Source organism: Callithrix jacchus, chromosome X (assembly GCF_049354715.1).
Source record: "Callithrix jacchus isolate 240 chromosome X, calJac240_pri, whole genome shotgun sequence".
Lineage (NCBI taxonomy): Eukaryota > Metazoa > Chordata > Mammalia > Primates > Cebidae > Callithrix > Callithrix jacchus.
The window spans coordinates 5,979,936-6,000,883 of NC_133524.1; the positions used below are offsets into that span (position 1 = coordinate 5,979,936).

The 20,948-nt window shown below is 37.8% G+C and overlaps 1 protein-coding gene across 9 annotated transcripts in view; it reads right to left on the reverse strand.

Annotated features, from left to right (window-relative positions):
• The window catches only part of NLGN4X (neuroligin 4 X-linked), a 331,646-nt gene that overhangs the window by 129,372 nt on the left and 181,326 nt on the right, over window positions 1–20,948 (reverse strand). For 4 of the 9 annotated variants that reach the window (XM_035289169.3, XM_035289171.3, XM_035289172.3 and 1 more), the window contains exon 3: window positions 2,376–2,435. The exons of the other annotated variants lie outside the window; for them this stretch is intronic. In XM_035289169.3, coding sequence (XP_035145060.1) covers window positions 2,376–2,435 — 60 coding nt within the window. The remainder of the gene's footprint in view (window positions 1–2,375; window positions 2,436–20,948) is intronic. 9 annotated transcript variants of the gene reach the window in all.

Below are 20,948 nucleotides of genomic sequence, written 5' to 3' on the forward strand. Positions count from 1 at the left end.
ATCTTTAGAGGACTGACTTCAACTATAAATATTTCTGGATACGGATAAGTCTGTGTGTGTGTGTGTGTGTGTGTGTATGTGTGTAGGTGTGTGTACACATAATTTAAATATCTCTGTTACTAAAAGAAAACCCAAGTATCTATGCATATTTATTTTCGCTTTTTTCCCCCCTCATAATTCATAGGGACACTTTTGAAATACCAGAAAGGTATTCTGAGGATATGAATTACCACCATTTGGACAGTGGCTACAATCTGAATGAATTACGATCACAATTTTACTGGGTGCGTATAGAAGACATGACATATCCATTGGTCACAGTAAAGCACACAAAAGAGTGTCAAGTTATCCAAGTATTTATTTGTAGATATTTAATCCACGGCAGAGAAGTGGCTTTTATTTTCCCATATAAAATTCAAATATAAAGTAAAAATCTTCTATTAATAATTTATTCATCATACACTACAGGAAATGTATTTTGCTCTATGAATAAGAAATTGCTTTTCTCATGATCCACTGCTTCTTTCTGGTTCCTAATTTGCTGTTTTTGGCCTCATTTATTTTACCATTACCAGCTGTTGGGTGGTAAATTGTGGAAAAATGAATAAGTAGAGATTTTGAAGGGCTGCTTTAAGGCGCTCCCTTGGAAAATCTATGAGATTCACATCTCTTACCTTTCATAAAAAATAGAACAAGATTCTCTTGAACTTGTGGAAGTAATAACCAGTTGTCATATTAATGCAAAGTAAAAAAATCATAACTTATCAATATTAAATAAAAATTAGATAGCATTTTAATGGTAATAAACATTCACTGGGAACATTGTGAAAACAGATCCTAATTATCAAAAGGAAATGCATTAAAAAGAGAAGGCCAAACAGGATACAAATTAGAGCAGTATAAGGTACGAGACAACAAAAGTTTATTTCATTTTTATGTATCTGCTCAATACCGATAAAATGTCAGGCATTTGGAAGCCCTTATCAAAGAAGGGGAAGGGGGTACCTGCGCAGGCACAGATTCTGATCTTCTGTGTCCATCAGAATTGGGATCTCTTGGAGAGCTGCTTAAGGTAATGACAGCCCTATGGGTTCAGTAAAAATCATAATAATAAAAATGTTAAGGGAAGACCAGGCATGGAAAGGGTGTCGGCAAGACTTCTTTTCTTGGACAACAGTTGATTTATGAAGATAAGCAAGGAGGGGAGCAACTACAAGGACTGGTCAAAAGACCCTTTCAGAGAAGTGGGTGGGGCTTGACCAGCAAGGATAATTCAGCACTCACTTTTGGGCTTTAAGTTGCCTTTCAGACAGACACCCAAATGTCCAGCCAGAGCCTTATTATATAGGAAAAACAAATGGAGTTCCATGTATTTTGTTACCAAGATGGGAAAACATGTGCTTTTAGCTAATCCTATAGAGTCTTACCAATGAAGAAGGGCTTGAGTACTTTTTTGTTGCTTCTCCTCTTTAAAAAAAAAAAATAATAATTTCTTCTACAGAAAGAGCAGAAAAGCAGTGTGTGAGTTGTCTACATGAGTGCCTCAGACCTACCATCTTTAAAAAAAATCCTTTCACTTCTGGTAGATAATGTATTGAGCAATTTGGTAACTTTAAGAAGAAACTTCCTAGCAGCAAAATATTTTAAGGAGAAAAATGTTTATGAAACAGCCGTGGTGTGAAAAGAAAGATGCACATGGCTAGCTTTTTGTTCTTTTTCAGTTCTGAGATACTCTTATCTTTTTTTTTCTTTAAATGCTGAAACAGGCAGTCCTGAAAGAGCAGGACTCGTTAACAACAGCATCTCGTTAAAACACGTTTTGATGTACTTCACTGTGAGCAGACTATTAGAAACCTATGTTGGAATCAATGTTTGTGAAGAAAAAAAAACTGATATTCCAGCCCCCCCAAAAAAAGATTCTTCTAAGGTGCTCCAGAGTTTTGCAATTTATAAAAATAACTAAGGAGACCAAAGCTCCAAAGTAGTATATTAACTTATAAAATAAAATTTGGAAGAGAGAAAAGAGACTATACATGCAAGTTTTAAATTTCCATTTTCTCTTCTTGTGACCAAGCCAAGGAAAAAAAAAAGAAAAGAAACAAAGATGAGCTTCTCTGTAAACAGAAGTTCATTGCTCTTTTCATGTCTAGAAACAACGTTTATACTTCTTATGGTGATTTGTCTACTGTACATGGTAACTGGGATTAAAAATGACAGTGGTTTCTATACAAGAAGAAAATATAATTAAAGCAGCACACCAAAGTGTACTAGTTTTAAATAAGGGGAGGAAAAACAGATTGAAATGAAAAAAAAAGGAGAGATAGATAGATATAAAATCATGCATCAGGGTTGAGCTTTGAAAAAACAAAAAATACCTTCATCTTCACCACGGTCATTACTGGTTATATCATCTGCGTTTTTCTTTGTGTTGGCTCCTGGGGTCATATTGAGAAAGAAAATAAAGGGAAAAAAGAGAATTCAAAAACAACAGGTTTGCAAAAAATTCAGAAAAGAGAGAGATGCTACTCAGTAAAAGAAAAAAAAGAATGTAACACAAAAAGTTGAAATCGGTTACATTTGGATTTCAAAAAAATGAGATAGGGAAATGCAAAATGCATATAAACATAAAGATGTCAAGAAGAACAAATTCAAAATGTTACTTGCAAAAATTATTACACATCCTGTGAATATGCAGTTGGGGGTTAAAATGATGCTACTGTAAAAAAAATGCTAACGTGAGTTGTTTTAAAAAAAGAGAAAATTAAATTATTAGAAAAGATATTTCCCACATCCTTTAAAGAAATGCATATAGCGTATTCAACGGTCCTCTGATTTTAACATGTTATACTTTAAATAAATTTTTGAAATGTTACTGATACATTATGGTTAGACATTTTCATAAGGCAAACAAAAACACACAGTAAACATGAAAGGCCTTTAATCAAAGTATCATAAAATTGACGTTAATTTCATGCATTAAAAAGTTAAAAACATGCAATCTCAAAAAGTCAGGAATGTCACTAATTTAAATCACTAAGATTTACGTCTACTCCATGTTCAGAGAACTGCTACCCATTATTCACTCTTGTTTTCTTCTATTAAAATCTACTACTTGAAATAAGTATTTAAGTCAGGACAAAACTTTATAGACTATTTAAAATAGTTATTAAATATCATTTGAAAGTTATTGGTACTTGAATTTGTTGAAGAAAATAAAAATCAAAGTCACCTACCTTGATCACCTCAATAAGATCTGCATAGAAATTTTAATATACCCAAAATGCAGGAAGAGGCCCTTAAGGATAGCAAAAACTAGCTTAGGCTCCTTGTGCACAGAGCACCGCTTTGTTTTTTATAGTTTCCAGATTTAAAAGGCGTAAACATTTAATTTTACTGGAATTAAGTAATTGGCTCCATTGCTTTCTTTTTACAGACAGATGAAGCCCCTATGTGCATATCTCACTATCAATAACTTGAACTGTGTCAATTAAAACAGTCTTTGTCTTCCTATAGGGTTCTAGGATAAGCGGATTAAAGGAGAGGGAAAATATTGTCATCTCCAACACTTGCAAATGAAAAACATTCTTCTGTTCTACATAACTCAGAAGAGGTTAAACATATTTCAAAACCAAGACTTGATATTGCTGTTTCCATACATGAAACAAAAGTTAAATAATGTTCATTTCATGGGGCTTAATACCCTTTAAAACCAGACCTGGGTAGGTGCGTGGGTGTGACAGCCTTGCTGATTCACTTTCTGTCTTTATAAGAATTGTTGTCTTTTCTAGACATTTCGTATAAATGAACTCATATAATATGTGGTCTTTTGTGTCTGTCTTATTTTACTTAGCACGTTTTCAGTGTCCATCCATATTGTGGCATGCATCAATACTTCATTCCTTTTTATGGCTAAATTATTTTCCATTGTATGGGTATAACACGTATTTTAAATCCATTTATTTGTTGAGTGACATCTATTTCTACTTATTGATTATTAATAAAGCTGCTATGAACATTTATTTGTGTACTGTTTTTTGCATGGATATGTTTTCAGCTCTATTGCATGGATACCTGAGGGTGAAACTGCTGTTTCATACGGTAAATTTATGTTTAATGATTTAAGAAACTAACAGACTATTTTCCAAATCAGCTGCAATACTTGGCATTCTCACCAACAGTAATGTAGAGTCTTTTCTTCTTTATTACCTAGCCAACACTTGCTAAATATCTTTGTTATAGCCATATTAATGGATGTGAAATGGTGTCTCATTGTGGTGTTTTTTTGTTTTGTTTTGTTTTGTTTTGAGACAGTCTTGCTCTGCTACCCGGGCTGGAGTGCAGTGGTATGATATCTTGGCTCACGACAACCTCCACCACCGAGGTTTAAACAATTCTCGTGCCTCAGCGTCTCAAGTAGCTGGGACTACAGGTGCATACAATTATTCCTAGCTAATTTTTGTATTTTAAGTAGACACGGGTCTTGCCCTGTTGGCCAGGTTGGTCTTGAACTCCTGGCCTCAAGCAATCCACTCACCTTGGCCTCCCAAAGTGCTGGGATTACAGGCACGAGCCACTGCACCTGGCCTCATTGTAGTTTTCATTTGCATTTAGCTAATGTCTAACAACTAATGACATTAAATAGCTTCTCATGTACACTCTCTTTGGAGAAATGTCTATTCATATATTTTTGCCTGTTAAAAAATAATTTCTTTGCTTCTTATTGAATAGTAAGTGGTTTGTTTGCATACTTTCCAGATGAAAGTCTTTTATCAGGAATATGGTTGGCGAATCTCCACTGCCGGTTTATGGCTTGTCTTTCAGTTTTCTCAACAAATGGCACTTTAAGTTCTCAATGGTGTCTTTTGAAGTGTAAAAGGTTTTAATTTTGATGAGTTTTAATTGATTAATTCTTTTCTTTCAAGGACTGTAATTTTGAGATCATACTTATGAAATCTTTCCCAATCCGTGGCCCTGCAGACCTTCTCCTGTGTTGTTGAAGTTTCCTAAATGTTTAAGAGTTTTTAATTCTTACATTTTCAGCTGTCATTCATTTTGAGTTAATTTGGGGGTATAATAAGAGGTAAGGGATGAAATGTATCTTTTTACATATGAATATCCAATTGTCTCAGCACCATTTATTGAAAAGACTATCCTTGCCTCCTTTAATTGTTTTGGCCCCATTGTTAAAAATCTATCGCCTAGAAAATGAAGGATTTATTTCTAAACTCTTTGTAACTGACCCGTGAACAACACAGGTCTGAACTGTGCAGATCCACTCATGTGGATTTTCTTCCACCTCTGCCATGCCTGAGACCAATCCCTCCTCTCCCTCCTCCTCCTCAGTCAATTCAACGTGAAGATGAGGATGAAGACCTTTAAAGAAGATCCACTTCATTTAATGAGTAGTAAATATATTTTCTCTTCCTTATGATTGTCTTAATGGTATTTTCTTTTCTCTAACTTAGTTTATTATGAGAATACAGTGTATTGCATATAACATACAAAAGACGTGATAATTAGCTGTTTATGTTATTGGTAAGGCTTTCAGTCAACAGTAGACTATTAGTTGTTAAGTACCGGGGGAGTAAAAAGTTTTAAGTAAATTTTCCACTGTGCAGGGGTTCTAACCCTTATGTTGTTCAAGGACCAACTGTAATTAATTATACTTCATTGTTCTAAATTTATACCCATGTGAGTTGCCTAATATCTTGATTACTATAGCTTTATAGTATCTTTTTAAAATAGGGATATGGAAGCCCTCCAACTTTCTTACCCTTTTCCAAGGTCTTTTTGATTGTTCTAGATCCTTTGCCCTTCCGTGCAAATTTCCAAATCAGCTTGTTAGATGCAACAAACTCCTGCTGCGATTTTGATACAAATTACTTGCCAAACCCCAATTTTAAGTTAATCTTACGTAGCAGAGCCTGACCCAGAAACATAATTAGATACTGCTTCCCTGTTCTACATATATTTAATTTTTAAATAAGCTGCTGCTCTATTTGTCGGTGTAAATATAACTAATTAAAGGCCTTTAAAACAAACCAAGCTCTCTTGAGTATCTAGTTTAGACACAACCATGGACTATGTAAATTCAGGTATTAGAAGATTCAGGAAAAATAATTTGGCTAGAGTTTATTCAAGAATAAACCCATCTTGTGACTGGCGCGCACACACACACATACACACACACATACACACACACACACACACACTCCCTAAAAAAAACCTAGGTAGGCTGTGAGTTTCCTTTCTCTTCTCTATTTCAAAATTCCAGAATAATATTCCTTTTCATACAACAATTAGCCTCTCTGTAAAACCTCTGTGCAGAACTGGTCTTAAATATTAAACAGAAGATTTAAACACTCCAAACAAAAGTACAGCCATTCTATTATTAAAATTTAAATATCATTTTATAAATAAAACACCTCAATGTCCCTAATCCTGAAGAATATTCCAGCCTTTTTTTAACCTGTTCTGATGTTCCCATTTAGTGCTTTATCTATGTTATTTTCAAAAGTCAGTCTGTTTAAAATAGCGGTGTATGTTATGAATGTAAGAGAAACGCTTTGTAAAGAATTTTGAAAATAATATGGGTGTGGTGGCTTATTCTAGTAATCCCAGCCCTTTGGGAGGTCAAGTTAGGCGGAGCTCAGGAGTTCCAGACCAGCCTGGGCAACATGGTGAAACCTAGTCTCTACAAAAATTACAAAAAATTAGCCAGACATGGTGATGCATGCCTGTAGTCCCAGTATCTGGGAGACTGAGGTGGAAGGATCACTTGAGCCTGGGAGACGGAGGTTGCAGTGAGCTGAGATCATGCCACTGCTTTCCAGCCTGGGTGACACAGCCAGACTGTCTCACAGAAGAAAAAACAAATTTGGAGGCTGGGAAAGGTGGCTCACGCCTGTAATCCCAGCAATTTGAGAGGCCAAGGAGGGTGGATCACCTGAGGTCAAAAGTTCGAGACCAGCTGACCAACATGGAGAAACCCCGTCTCTACTAAAAATATAAAATTAGCAGGGTATGGTGGCATATGCCTGTAATCCCAGTTATTGGGGAGGTTGAGGCAGGAGAATAGTTTGAACCCAGGAGGCAGAGGTTGCAGTGAGTTAAGATCTCGCCACTGCACTCCACCCTGGGCAACAAACGTGAAACTCTGTCTCAAAAAACAAAATTGGAAAATAAGGAATATTATAAAAGTGAAAATTAAAATCGAAGGAAAACCTCACAGTCATATATACTGCTGTTAATATTATAAGTCAGGAAAATAAATCTGTTTTTAATATATATTAATTATTGCCACTTACATATCTAAATCATCATAGAAAGTCAACAGATACAAATATGATCTTGTTATCTAAGCAAGTATATAAGAAAATAATAGAACCAAAAAGAACTTTCATCATTATTGTTCCTCAAGTGATATGATATTAAAATATATGGCCAGAAGCGGTGGCTCACGCCTGTCATCCCAGCACTTTGGGAGGCCGAGGTGGGTGGATGACTAGGTCAAGAGATGGAGACCATCCTGGCCAACACAGTGAAACCCTGTCTCTACTAAAAATACAAAAATTAGCTGAATGTGGTGACAGGTGCCTGTAGTCCCAGCTACTAGGGAGGCCCAGGGAGGAGAATCACTTGAACATAGGAGGCGGAGGTTGCAGTGAGCCAAGATTGCGCCACTGCACTCCAGCCTGGTGAAAGAGAGAGACTCCATCTAAAATAATAATAATAAAAACAACAAAAAACATGTATTAGTAGTTCACATTTTACTCTATATTCTTTTCTTTTAAGTGGGCAAGGTTAACTTTCAACTTAGTCTTGTTATCTTAAGCAGAGAAAGAACCCTTTTAAGCTAAGTACATTAGTTCCATACAGGGAAAGTTGCCTAGGGTGCGGGGGCTGGGGAATAAATGTTTTCTTGGCCATTATAGATAAGTATGTGACTGATTTTTTTGCCACTTGGCCACAGAGGAATACGGGCTTAATCTTCTAATCCAATGCAGAGAGGCAACTGGGGGAGAATTTGCAATATCCCCACCTCTCTGCATCAAGGAAGTGACTGGCATGTCCTCACAGACTGCCCATGATGCATGGGTTTATTCACTCATAAGCCCATTCCTTCTTCAAATATGTACTGACCCTTTTAACATGCAGTCCTGGCTAAGGGAGGTAATGCCACACAGTCCTGGCTAAAAGATATAATGACACACCCACACTGAAGAGGGAGGTGAACCTCAGAGACAGACATGACCACGGATCATTCAAACGGGGCAGGAAAATGCATGCATGAATTTAGGATCCTCTGCTATTCCTGGTAGGAGAGTCTTAAGACAGTGAAGTGGCTGGTGAGGAAGTGGTTTAGGGCTGCTAAATATGCACAGGAGATCTGCGGCCTGGAATACATTTATGAGAGCAAAGAAGACAGGCTGCTCTGAGCAGAAGCGTGGGTTGGAAGGGGAGGGCACAGAAGAGACAAGAGCAGCCCCAAAAGATGAGAAGAACAGGTACACAACCTGGACACCTCTTTCCTCCATGCACCTAAAGGACAGAGTCTAGCTAGGGAAAATACTCCATGCATACATTTGAAATATATTTGAATCTCCACTTGAATAATACTACCACAATGAATTTGAAAGATGGCTCTCAGATGATTTTCAGATTGGATCACTAACTGATGGGCTCCACCCAATGCATATGCACCTTCAAAAACTGGTTAGCGGCCAGGCGCGGTGGCTCACGCCTGTAATCCCAGCACTTTGGGAGGCCAAGGCGGGTGGATCACGAGGTCAAGAGATCAAGACTCATCCTGGTCAACGAGGTGAAACCCCGTCTCTACTAAAAATACAAAAATTAGCTGGGCATGGTAGCGTGTGCCTGTAATCCCAGCTACTCAGGAGGGTGAGGCAGGAGAATTGCTTGAACCCAGAAGGCGGAGGTTGCGGTGAGCCGAGATCGTGCCATTGCACTCCAGTCTGGGTAACAACAGCGAAACTCCGTCTCAAAAAAAAAAACTGGTTAGCAACAGGAAAGTTCAGTTTCTGCATTTGAAAGAACTGCCATAGCTGACCTATGGCTTTTTTCTTTTCCTGAAATCAGAACATCTGAACAGGACCAAACTTCACTCTTAATTGAATTATGTGTAATATCGGAGGCTTATTTTATGGAGCCTTCAGCAAAGGGGCTTCCCAGAAAACAGCATTTGCAAGGATATTTCCTGTATTATAAGCCCTGGCAGAGAATTAGACACATGAATTAGAGTCAAGGCAGAGAAGGTCAGTAACAACGTGTCATGCATATGGCAGGTTATCCTTTTGTGATGTAGGAAGAGGCTTCTGGTGACCAGGAAGGCTTAGAAAAGAGAACATCTGGAAGCTGAGTACCTGAAAATTAGTTTCTTTAAAATCATCAACAGAGGCATACTCTGAAAAATTTTGAAAAGACATCTGCCAGTTTGAAGACCCCTGCTCCAGGGCACATAACTACTAGATAGACAACTGTTGGATTACAGGGTGTAGTCAATTGACAGGCAAAAGGTCCCAGTTCTACAATCCTCCCTGTGAATTTACTATTCTTCATACTTAGAGATAGAGTCTGTATTTTTGCCCCTTGAATCTTAAGTGGCTTTGTGATTGTATTTTTTCAAAAGAGCTTTATACATACACACACACACACACACACACACACACACACACACACACACACAGTGCTGTTTCCAAGACTGGGACTCAAGTAGTCCATATATATTCTTACTCTCTTATCCCCTGTACATATTCTTACTCTCTTGTGAAAAATTCAGACTATCAGGTTGGAGAACAAGAGATCCCATAGAAAGGAACCCATTGGCCCCAACCTAGGCAAAATTCCCTCCAGCAAACCCCCAATTACCTGAGAGCACTCACCCCAAGTCAACAATTAATACACATGAATAAGCCCAACCAAGACCAAAATAAATTTCCAGCTAACAAGATGCATAGGTTCATAAGCAATAATAAGCACTTATTATATTAAGGCATTGAATATTAGAGTCCTTTGTTATGCAGCATTAGCTAACTGATACACAGGGTAATACTAATTTTGTCTTCAGTAGATCCTGCATATTTCTTTCCAAATACACTGTATTATGCTATACACCCACTAGCAGGTAAGAAAACTTCCTGGCTCTTACCCTCTTGCCAACACTTGATATTATCAGACAATATTTGCCACTTTAATGGATACAAAATATTAACAGTTTATATTTCAATTTGCATGCTTCTTAAAACTAGTACACATGTGCATTTCTATATTTGCAATATTGATCATTCTAAATTCCCTTCTCGAATAGCAAGCTAATTTTTGACTGGCTGAATATCTGTTATTGATTTGTAGGAAATATTCGTATTCATGGATGCTGGCCTCTTTTTGAGCATGTAAAAGCAAACATTTAACAGCATGTAGCAGTGCTGCATTTCATTTGTTTTTAGAGATTAACTCACACAGGCTGGAGTACAGTCACATGATTGTAGTGGGCTCCAGTAATCCTTCCACCTCAGCCTCCCAAGTAGCTGGGACTACAGGTGTGCACCACCACACTCAGTTAATTCTTTTCTGTTTCTTGTAGAGATAGGGTCTCACTATGTTGCCCAGGCTAGTCTTGAACTCTTGGCCTCAAGTAATTATCCCACCTCAGCGTCCCAAAGTGCTGTATTACGGGTGTGAGCCACTGTGCCCAGCTCCGAATCTGCAGTTTTCATAAATACCTTATAAGATGTGTAACTAATATCATTTTATAGCTGAGGAAAATTAGGTATACAGATATTAAGTAATTTGCCCAAGTTTACACAGTTGAGCATTGGAGATATCTAGTCTATTGTCTTAAACATTTTATTGATTTTTAATTATCTAAAGTAACTCTTTAAAATAAACATGAATTATAATTTATCAGTATTTTCCCTATCATTTCTGCTTTAAAAAAAGCATTTAATCCAGAAACATAAAGACATTTTATTTGGTTACATATTCTCCTAACAGTTTTAAGGTTTTATTTCACATCTGGGTCATAACTCACCTGGAATTTATTTATCTGGATGGTATAGCATAGAGATTATTTTAATTTTTTCCTTAGATAACAGTTCCATTTTCAGCTACATAGGTATTACAGCTCTTTACTTACATGCCAAGTTTTATTTCCGCTAGATTCTGTTTCTGTCTACCTTGTTCTGTTCTATTTTTCCATATCCCTAGCCTGTCTTAATTTATCAGGTAGGTAGGTAGGTAGATAGATAGACAGATAGACAGCCCAGATGTCCAACCAAGAATCATAACCTAAATAAAGGTTGTCTGAGCAGCTAAATAAAGCTAGTTTTAGATGCTTACCTTTGAGATGGTTTCTTATGTAGTAAAAGCTAACTGATACACCACCGTGAACACGGCTTAACTCATTGTATCATCAGGTTTCTTTTAGAACTTTGGAACTTTAGACTACCAAAATATTCAGCACATAAAATCTAAGTTACATGGTAAATATCTGTTGGATGAATCATGTATTTTTGGCTGCAAGCCCACCTCTATTATAAGAGTCATACCAGCTACAAAAAAACAGTAATAAAAAGGGCCGGGCGCGATGGCTCATGCCTATAATCCCAGCACTTTGGGAGGGCAAGGCAGGTGGATCACGAGGTCAAGAGATCGAGACCATACTGGTCAACATGGTGAAACCCCGTCTCTGCTAAAAATACAAAAATTAGCTGACCATGGTGGCACACGCCTGTAGTCCCAGCTACTCAGGAGGCTGAGGCAGGAGAATTGCTTGAACTGAGGAGGAAGAGGTCGCAGTGAGTGGAGATTGCGCCATTGCACTCCAGCCTGGGTAACAGGAGCAAAACTCCATCTCAAAAAAAAAAAAAAAAGAAAAAAAAACAATAATAAATACAACATTCTATGTAACATGCGTAACTAATTCTCCTCTCAAGTAGGGAAATGCAGTGTTACATCTTCTTATTTAATATTGAGAATAGATATTAAAATAATTCACGATGTGGCAGTAAAATGATTTTGGTTAGCATATGGTATACAATAATTCTGTTATTTGTCATTTCAAAAAACTTGATGAAATGCTTTTGTGATGACAGTAAAAGCAAGGTCTAATTCTAATTTTCTACTAGCTCAAAAATGCTTCATTGTAATAATGGAAATAGGATTTTCTGTATTTTTCTTGTTTTTCTCTTAGGAGCTTTGGAAGATAGACTGACAGAAAAAGATGAATAGTAATTTTCCTTTGTTGTTTTGCTGGATTTAGTAAGAATTGATTTCATACTTTTTCAGGTAGGAATCAAAATAAATCTAAAGATGTTATGGGTCTCTGACATTTTCCTATGCTTACTATTAGCATCCTAGAGCACTGCCAACTTTCCATAAGGATTTTTTGTTGCAAATTTTACTTTTGAAATGTTTCTGTTCTCAGGAATGAAATACAAATCCTATTATCTTTACATGAGCCTATTATATTTACATGAATATTTTTTTAAAGAATTTTCAGGTGATAGACGACATTACCTCAAGGAATCTATGAGCTTGAGATTAAAACACAGTGTGCTTAAAAATGGATTCTAAATATTGTATTTCACTAGGTATTTTTAAATGTATGCTTATTAAGAAAAGTAATGTTGAAAAGAAAACTGACTTCTATTTGCCCTAAGATGCCTGTTGAAATACTGTATTAAAAACCTAATATACCCATAGAATATATATATATATATATATATATATATATATAATACGTTATGTATACACACACATGCACACGTGTCTATACATATAACCCTTGTCTGGCGCAGTGGCTCATGCCTGTAATCCCAGCACTTTGGGAGGCCGGGGCAGGCAGATCATCTGAGGCCAGACAAGTCTGGCCAACATGGTGAAACCCCATTTTACTAAAAATACAAAAATTAGCCAGACATGGTGGCACATGCCTGTAACCACAGCTACTTGGGAGATTGAGGCACAAGAATCACTGGAATCTAGGAGGTGGAAACTGCAGTGAGCCAAGATCACCCCACTGCACTCCAGCCCGTATGACAGAGCGACATTTCATCTCAAAAAACAACAAAAAAATCAAACAAAAACCTAATAACCTCTAAACACACACACACACACACACACACACACACACACACACATATATACACCTGTTAGAAGTTATTAGGTTTTTAATGCAACATTTCAAGAGGTATCTTAGGGCAAATAAAATCAATTTTATTTTCCATGTGAATTTTCTTAATAAATATTCACAAAAAATATCTAACAGAACAAAACAACAAAACATGTGTGTGTATGTATACATACATGCATACATATATTTGCATGTATTTTCTATATCTGTAATACATACTTTCTTATATGTGTACACATATTATACACACATATATATATTTCTCCCTGCTATTGAGACTGCAAAAAAGTTTGTGTTCTGTTGCATCATGCTTTTGTCCGTAGTCAGGACACAGCTGCTGATTAGTAGGTCACAGGATTTCACAAATTTCTGTCACAGGATTTTTGGTGTGTGGCACAAGAATTCCGAAGGACAGGCACCTTTGGTGAATTCTCCTTTTGCTGTGTATGTAAGGAATAAACTGTCTAAATCTAAAAGCAGCTCAACTATTGTTCCTGGTCAGATCATACAGAGCTCGCCCTTAGCTTTTTTTGTGTGTGTGCCTGACATAGTAAATGGTTCTATCCATTCCATAAAAACAAAATTAGTCCAGATTTATACAAAATCATCCCATTCTTCAATTTTTGAGTATGTTGTAATAGAGATTTCAACTAAGGGTCCTAAAATATATTTTTGAAGAAGCATCAGGTCACTCAAGTCTTTGGAAGATAGAGTAATTCTTACTACCCATTAAGGCTTTTGCTACTCTTTTGAACTTAGCCAATTCACTGTAACGAAGAGGTTCTTTATTCTGTTCAGTTAAACAGTAGGCAGTTGGGCGCAGTGACTCATGTCTGTAATTCTAGCATTCTAGAAGGCCAAGGCAGGTTTGCTTGAACACCGGAGTTTGAGACCAGCCTAGGAACATGAGACCCTGATTTTATTAAAAAATAAAAATAAAAAATCAAACAGGTGTGTACCTGTAGTCCCAGCTACTCAGGAGGCTAAGGTGGAAGGACTGCTTGAGTCCAGGGAATCCAGGCTACAGTGAACTATAATTGTGTCACTGCACTCCAGTTTGGGTGAGTGAGACCTTGTCAACACAAGCATAACTTAAGCATATGACACTCATCTCCCTCTCTCAGTGTGACTGTGTTCACTCATTCTGTGTAGTGAGCCATATTATTGGTTTAAAACAGTTCCTGTCCTTTCCTGGAGAGGTATTATTCTTTCCCCACCTTCTCATATCATTCTACCTTAGTAATAAGCAAGTCCACCCATGACCGACATGAACTTCAGAAAAAAGAAATAAGCCTTTGTTGTTACAAACTGCTAAAATTGTGGAGGTTTTTGTTTTGCTTTGTTTTGTTTTGTTTGGAGGATTTTTAGGGTTACAGAACTATTCTGCATGATACTGTAATGGTGGATTTATGTCATTATATATTTGCCTGAACCCATAGAATGTTCAACACCATCAAGAGTGTACCCTCCTATAAACGATGGACTTTGGATGATGAGGATGTCAGTATAAGCTCATGGATGGTAACAAACACACCCCTCTGGTGGGGGATGTTGAAAATAGGGAAGACCTTGCATGTCCTAAAAAAGACACACACCATGGAAGAAAAGGGAACCACAGCCCTCTCTGGAACACTGTAAAGGAACACTTAGATAATAATTTGTGATTTTTCATGGAATAAAATAAGATGCAGTTTCCTTTCCTTATTACAGAAGCATAAGAAGAATAGTCTGAGATAAAAAGGATGAGGTGACAAAGTGTACTCTAAGAAAATATAAAGTATATTGAAAGAATTAAAAATCCATGTAACTCATAAGAAAAAAACACAGAAACAGAGATGTACTTTAGGTCTGAGAAAAGTGAAGCAACCAGTGACATACAAAAGACACTGCAAACAGTAATTACTTAAGGAGATACAACGTGAACACTGCACCTACTGAAAATCAATAGATGCAAATCTTGGTATTGAAGTAAAGATAATTTACAAGAGAATAACCATAATAAGGTTAAACTTTCAAGAGAAAAATACATATGATCAAGTTCTGGGCATTCACTCAGGTGTAAACACCTTCAGCATCCCCAAACAGAGAAAATCCTAACAGTTTTTCACCCAAAACACAATTCAAACGGCAAGAACACTACAATGTAAAATTCTGACTTGTGTGAGATGGTTTCTCAATGTAGTTACAAAGATACATGCACGTGTATGTTCACTGCAACACTATTCACGACAGCAAAGCCATAGAATCAACCCAAATGCCCATCAGTAATCGACTGGATGAAGAAAATGTGGTACATATACACCACGGAATACTATGCAGCCATAAAAAGGAAAAAGATCGTGTCCTTTGCAGTGACATGGATGGAGCTGGAAGCCATTATCCTCAGCAAACTAATGCAGGAACAGAAAACCAAACACCACATATTCTCACTTATAAGAGGAAGCTGAACAATTGGAACACATGGATATGGGGAGGGGAACAACACACACTGGGATCTGTCAGGGAGGGTGGGGGAGGGAGAGCATCAGCATAAATAGCTAATGGATACGGGGTTTAACGCCTAGATGATGAATTGATAGTGGCAGCAAACCATCATGGCACATGTTTACCTATGTAACAAACCTGCACATGTGCACATCCTGCACATTCCCAGAACTTAAAATAAAATTTAAAAAAGAATATGAATATGCCAAATGAACATTAGTTTGCCATATATATTTGTAAAATATTAAGAAATCGTGTACAAATGTTATGAGTTATATTTAGGAAAATTCAGGTGGTAACATGAGGACGTAAAGTGAAAGGTTGGCGGAATCTGCCACCCCAGAAATGCTAGGTTGGTGTATGGTTATTTAAGCTCCAGGCCCTTAAAAGAAAAGAAAGGAAAGGAAAAAAAAAAAAAAACAGCAGGTGTAAGAAAGCTGCTCTGATCCTGTTTTCCTTTCTGAAAGCAAGAGATGAAACTCCCATATGGACTGGGCCCTCCCTATACCAGAAGGAAAAGAACATTCCTGTCAGTGAGAAGGCGAGGCTGAGATCAAGAAAACTGTGTACTAAAAAACCATGTTAAAATAATCCACTTCTTTCTTTAATCTCCACATAGGTTAGCTACTTTTCCACCATTGCCTCTCTTTGCTCAACCTTCTCTAAAAGCATTGAGGTGATGCCACTTCTTTGAGTCTTCATTTTCATCTGAGGGTTTTCTCATATCACAGAAACCATAAATTACATGGGTTTGCCTGTTTTTCTTTTTTTTCTACTTTCTTTTTTTATTGCATTTTAGGTTTTGGGGCACATGTGCAGAACATGCAAGATAGTTGCATAGGTACACACGTGGCAGTGTGATTTGCTGTCTTCCTCCCCTTCACCCACATCTGGCATTTCTCCCCATGCTATCCCTCCCCAACTCCCCCCCCACTGTCCCTCCCCTATTCCCCCCAATAGACCCCAGTGTGTAGTGCTCCCCTCCCTGTGTCCATGTGTTCTCATTGTTCATCTCCTGCCTATGAGTGAGAATATGTGGTGTTTCATTTTCTGTTCTTGGGTCAGTTTGCTGAGAGTGATGTTCTACTGTCGTTCTGTCCTTTGTCCATGTAATTCTCATGACCATCCGAAAAAAAAGCCCTAAGAGGGTGAAGGCAAAATTGCGCCTTCTCTGCAAAAAGAAAAATATAACAGGGAGTTACAAAATACCTTAAAGAGCTACTCAACTGAAGAAAATAATGCCAAGTAAATTTTTTAAATCTTAAAAGTAGCTTTGGATAGAATTCAGGGTGTGTTATCATCATTGTGATTACTTTCAGTACTGTAATGAGTGATTGTGCTCTCCACGCCATTCACCATAGAAATTGTTGCCTTCCTCAGAGATTATCAGAAAATACTTATGTGCATGAATGCAATTGATACAATAGAATGAATCCTTTAAGCATCGTGTAAATCCTGATGTTGGAATCAGGATCCGTGGTTTGGGAAAAGTAGCAGAGAATCTCTCTCTCTCCCACTTCAAAGCCACAGTATACTTTTGGTAGGAAGGTAAGTTTCCTCCCACTGTAATATGATAGCACTGAAGATAGTGAATAAGAAGACCCAGTGTTTGCCCTCAATTAATGCAACCATTAATTCAATAATCACTAAACCACTAATTCCTACTGTGAAAATGTTATTAATCAGCATGTAGACATACACATGTGTGATTACAGATAGCTATAGAGAGATGGATTGATACATAGGGATTGAGAGGTCTTTCTATCTCTACTATCATTCTAACATCTATTTATCTATCTATCCATCTCTGTCCTCAACCTACCTACCTATCTATCTGTCTGCCTATTTACCTATCTACCAATCTGTCTATTCATCTCTATCTAAATATTTGGCTATGTATCTACTTATCTATCTACCTATCTATCCATCTCTAACATCTTCATATCTATCGTATATCTACCTAACTACCCATCTCTCTATATATATATCTATCATCTATCCATGCATTCATATCTATCCATGCATCTATCTGCCTTTCTATCATTTATCTATAGACCCGTCTCTACCTACATCTATCATCTCTATCTGTGTATCTATCATCTATCCACCTATTCATATCTATCGATTCATACATATATATCATCTATCTTTCTATTCATCTCCATCATCTATCTATTCACCTATGTCTGTCTATCTATCTACCTACCTACCTACCTATCTATTATCTACCTACCTACTACCTATCTATCTGTTTATCTATTTATCTCCTGGTGACCCAATCTTCTCTAATGATTAGTGAGGTATCTCCTGAATATTACTCCTAGCCCGAAATGATCTGAACTTCGAGCTAAGGAATCAGAAAGGGAGTTGTAAGGAAATATTCCAGAAAAGGTGAATGAGAGTCCACTGCAATATGATATCAGAGGATTGGGTGGTGTCAGGTCATGGACAAAGCTTGACAGGGTGTATTGAGTTGAATAATGTCCCAGAAATTCACATCCCCAAGAATTTCACAATGTGATCCTATCTGGAAAAACATAACATCCCACATCCTTATCTATGAGGATATGTTTCAGGGCCTGAAACTGCAGCTAGTATCAAATGCTGAAGATATTATGTTTTCTCTTATGTATTTATGCCTATGATAAAATTTAATTTATAAATTATGAACAGAAGAGATTAACTCTTAATCTCTCAAAAGTTAACTGACTAAGCCTAGAGATTAAGTGATCACAGAGAACTGAAACTCTGGAGAGAAAAACCATGGATAAAGAGGTACTATTGCAGAGTCTTTGCAGATATGATTGAGTCAGTTCCTTGGAGATAAAATCATCACAGATTTGCAGTGGTCCCTAGATCCGATGACTGGTGTCCTTCTAAGAAGATGAGAGCATGCAGAAACATATGCAGAGAAAAAGTCCTTGGAAAGATGAAGACAGACATTGAAGTGATGCTTCCAAGAAAAGCCAAAAATTATTGGTAGCCCCCAGAAAATAGGAGAGAGGCAGAGAACAGATTCTCCCTTAGAGGCTCTAGAAGAAAACAATCATGCCAATACCTTGATTTTGCTTTTCTGGCCTCCAGGACTGGGATACAATAAATTTCTGTCTATTGTAAACCACCCAGTTTACAACATTTACCATCCAGAAACCCTAGGAAGTTTATTCATTAGAGCATTTGTGACTTCGAGGGACCTAATAAGCCATGCCCTCCTGTAATCCCAGGAAGTTGAATTTGAGCTGGACCTATGAGGCTGATAGAAATCATCCCTTGAGTATGTTATATTACCTAGGAAATGGGATGGGATGCTATTGCCTTGATTAGGTTATGTTATCTAAGATTATTTTCTTAGCAGATTGAAAGTAAGAAATTCTCTTGTTGGACTTGAAGATGAATGCTGCCATATTGGGAGACAGTCCTTGAGATGGCTTCATGGCAAGAAGCTACTTGGGGGACCTCTAGGAGCTGACATCCGCCCCTGCTGACCTCCAGCAAGAAAGAGGGGACCTCGATCCTACAACAAAAATAAACGAGATTCTGCCAATACCTGAGTGAGCTTGGAAGAGGACCATGAGCTTCCCAAGAGTCATGCTGCCAAGCCAACACCTTGATTGCATCTCTGTGTGGCACTGAGCAGGAAACCCAGCTCAGACATGCCCAGATGCCTGACCCACAGAAATTGTGAGATAATAAATGTGTGTCATTTTAAGCCAATGACTTTGCAGTATTTCAATACGCGGCAATAGAAAACTAATACACACAGGCAGCCACTGCATTCTTCTTAGTCTAGTCTCTCTCTGACTGCACATCACCAGTTATGTAAGGAATCCGTTTAGCCAGCCCCACAAATTCCCTGAAATTTCAGGTAATGTGAATTCTGTTAGGGACCCAAGAAAGGCAGGACTTGACGGTGTGCCAGCCAGCACCGGCAAGCCATCTGGAGTCCAGCAGTCTGCAAGGGCATTTGGGCTGCCTGTCAGCTGTCCTGCGGTGTGGGGGTAGTACACAGAGAGCATCCCCGTCTGTTCAAAACACACCACATTGGCCACTTCCATCTCTACAGGCCAACCTGTGTATGTGTGCCTTTCACAATTGTTATTTTTGTTATATTTAGAATTGAAGCCCCTGTTGGGATTAAAGAACATTGTGTATTTCATGATATGGCAACTGCTTCTAAATGTATAACGCAGAACAGGCGCAGCAAATTATTTCTGCGCATATCCATAGATTTCATAGAAGCTTCTGACATCACAAATTATAACACTGTTCAGAAATAAAACCAGTACCTGGATTGGTTCTGAGGCTTCCCTGGTGTTTTGAAAACCTTTCTGTGGTGCGGAAAAAAAAAAAAAAAAAACCCTTTCCTTAGTTCTTTTAATTTGTCTACTTCCACTTTTAATTCACTTTCCTTTCTCTACATCACCTGCAAGTGCCTCCCAAAGCCTACTGAGGCACCACACTTGCTCAGATGGACACCTGCCATATTACATGTGAAATTAGAATGCCTGGAAAGCCCACGACTGAGGTTGATAAGAAAAAGAAATCCCCTCATGAGACTGAAGCTGCACTGTCTGCCAATTCTGACTTTGCCCTTTTGGTCTGTGTAAAGGGAAATCTGGACTAGGATGGGATGCTTCAGTAAAGATGGAATAATTATTTGCATCCTCAAATGGCATGTACACAGAGTAATAACCGGGAAGAGCAAGCATTTCCATTTACAGCATGAATTCAAAGGGAACACAAATCATTCATTTAGCAGCTTGTGAGCAGTTTTGGAAGACTGTTTTTCTCCACTTGTTGTTCATGCAGCAGACTGGAACTCCACGAGCGTGCTGGCTCAGGGCATCACAGAGCTGTGGCAAGCACCTCCAGCCACACACAAGTGGATGATGGCCAATGGGTTTCTAACCGTTCAGATGGTACACAATCATCACATAAATGAGGGGGAAGAGAGAGCTTCTGTATAGAAGGTCAAATCCCTGCATTTACGGGCATATGACTATGTATTTCCATCCAGAGAGATGGCAACCTTTCTGATTTACAGCATAAATCATTACTAGAAAGATCACTCAGAAAACACCACCCAATTTTCCAGCGGCATTTTATAAACATCATCCAAATTAACTCTGGCTCCTCCAAAAGGAATGTTGCGGTGCCTGGCACCATGCTTTACTGAGAAAGCTTTCAAAAATGTTGAGCTAACTAAGCCATTCAAGGCAGAAATAGCCTATTTCAGTTGGATGCTTTCATGGCTATTAAATAGCAACATCAGGAAATAATCATTGCGGTCACCATGCATCATCATGTATGT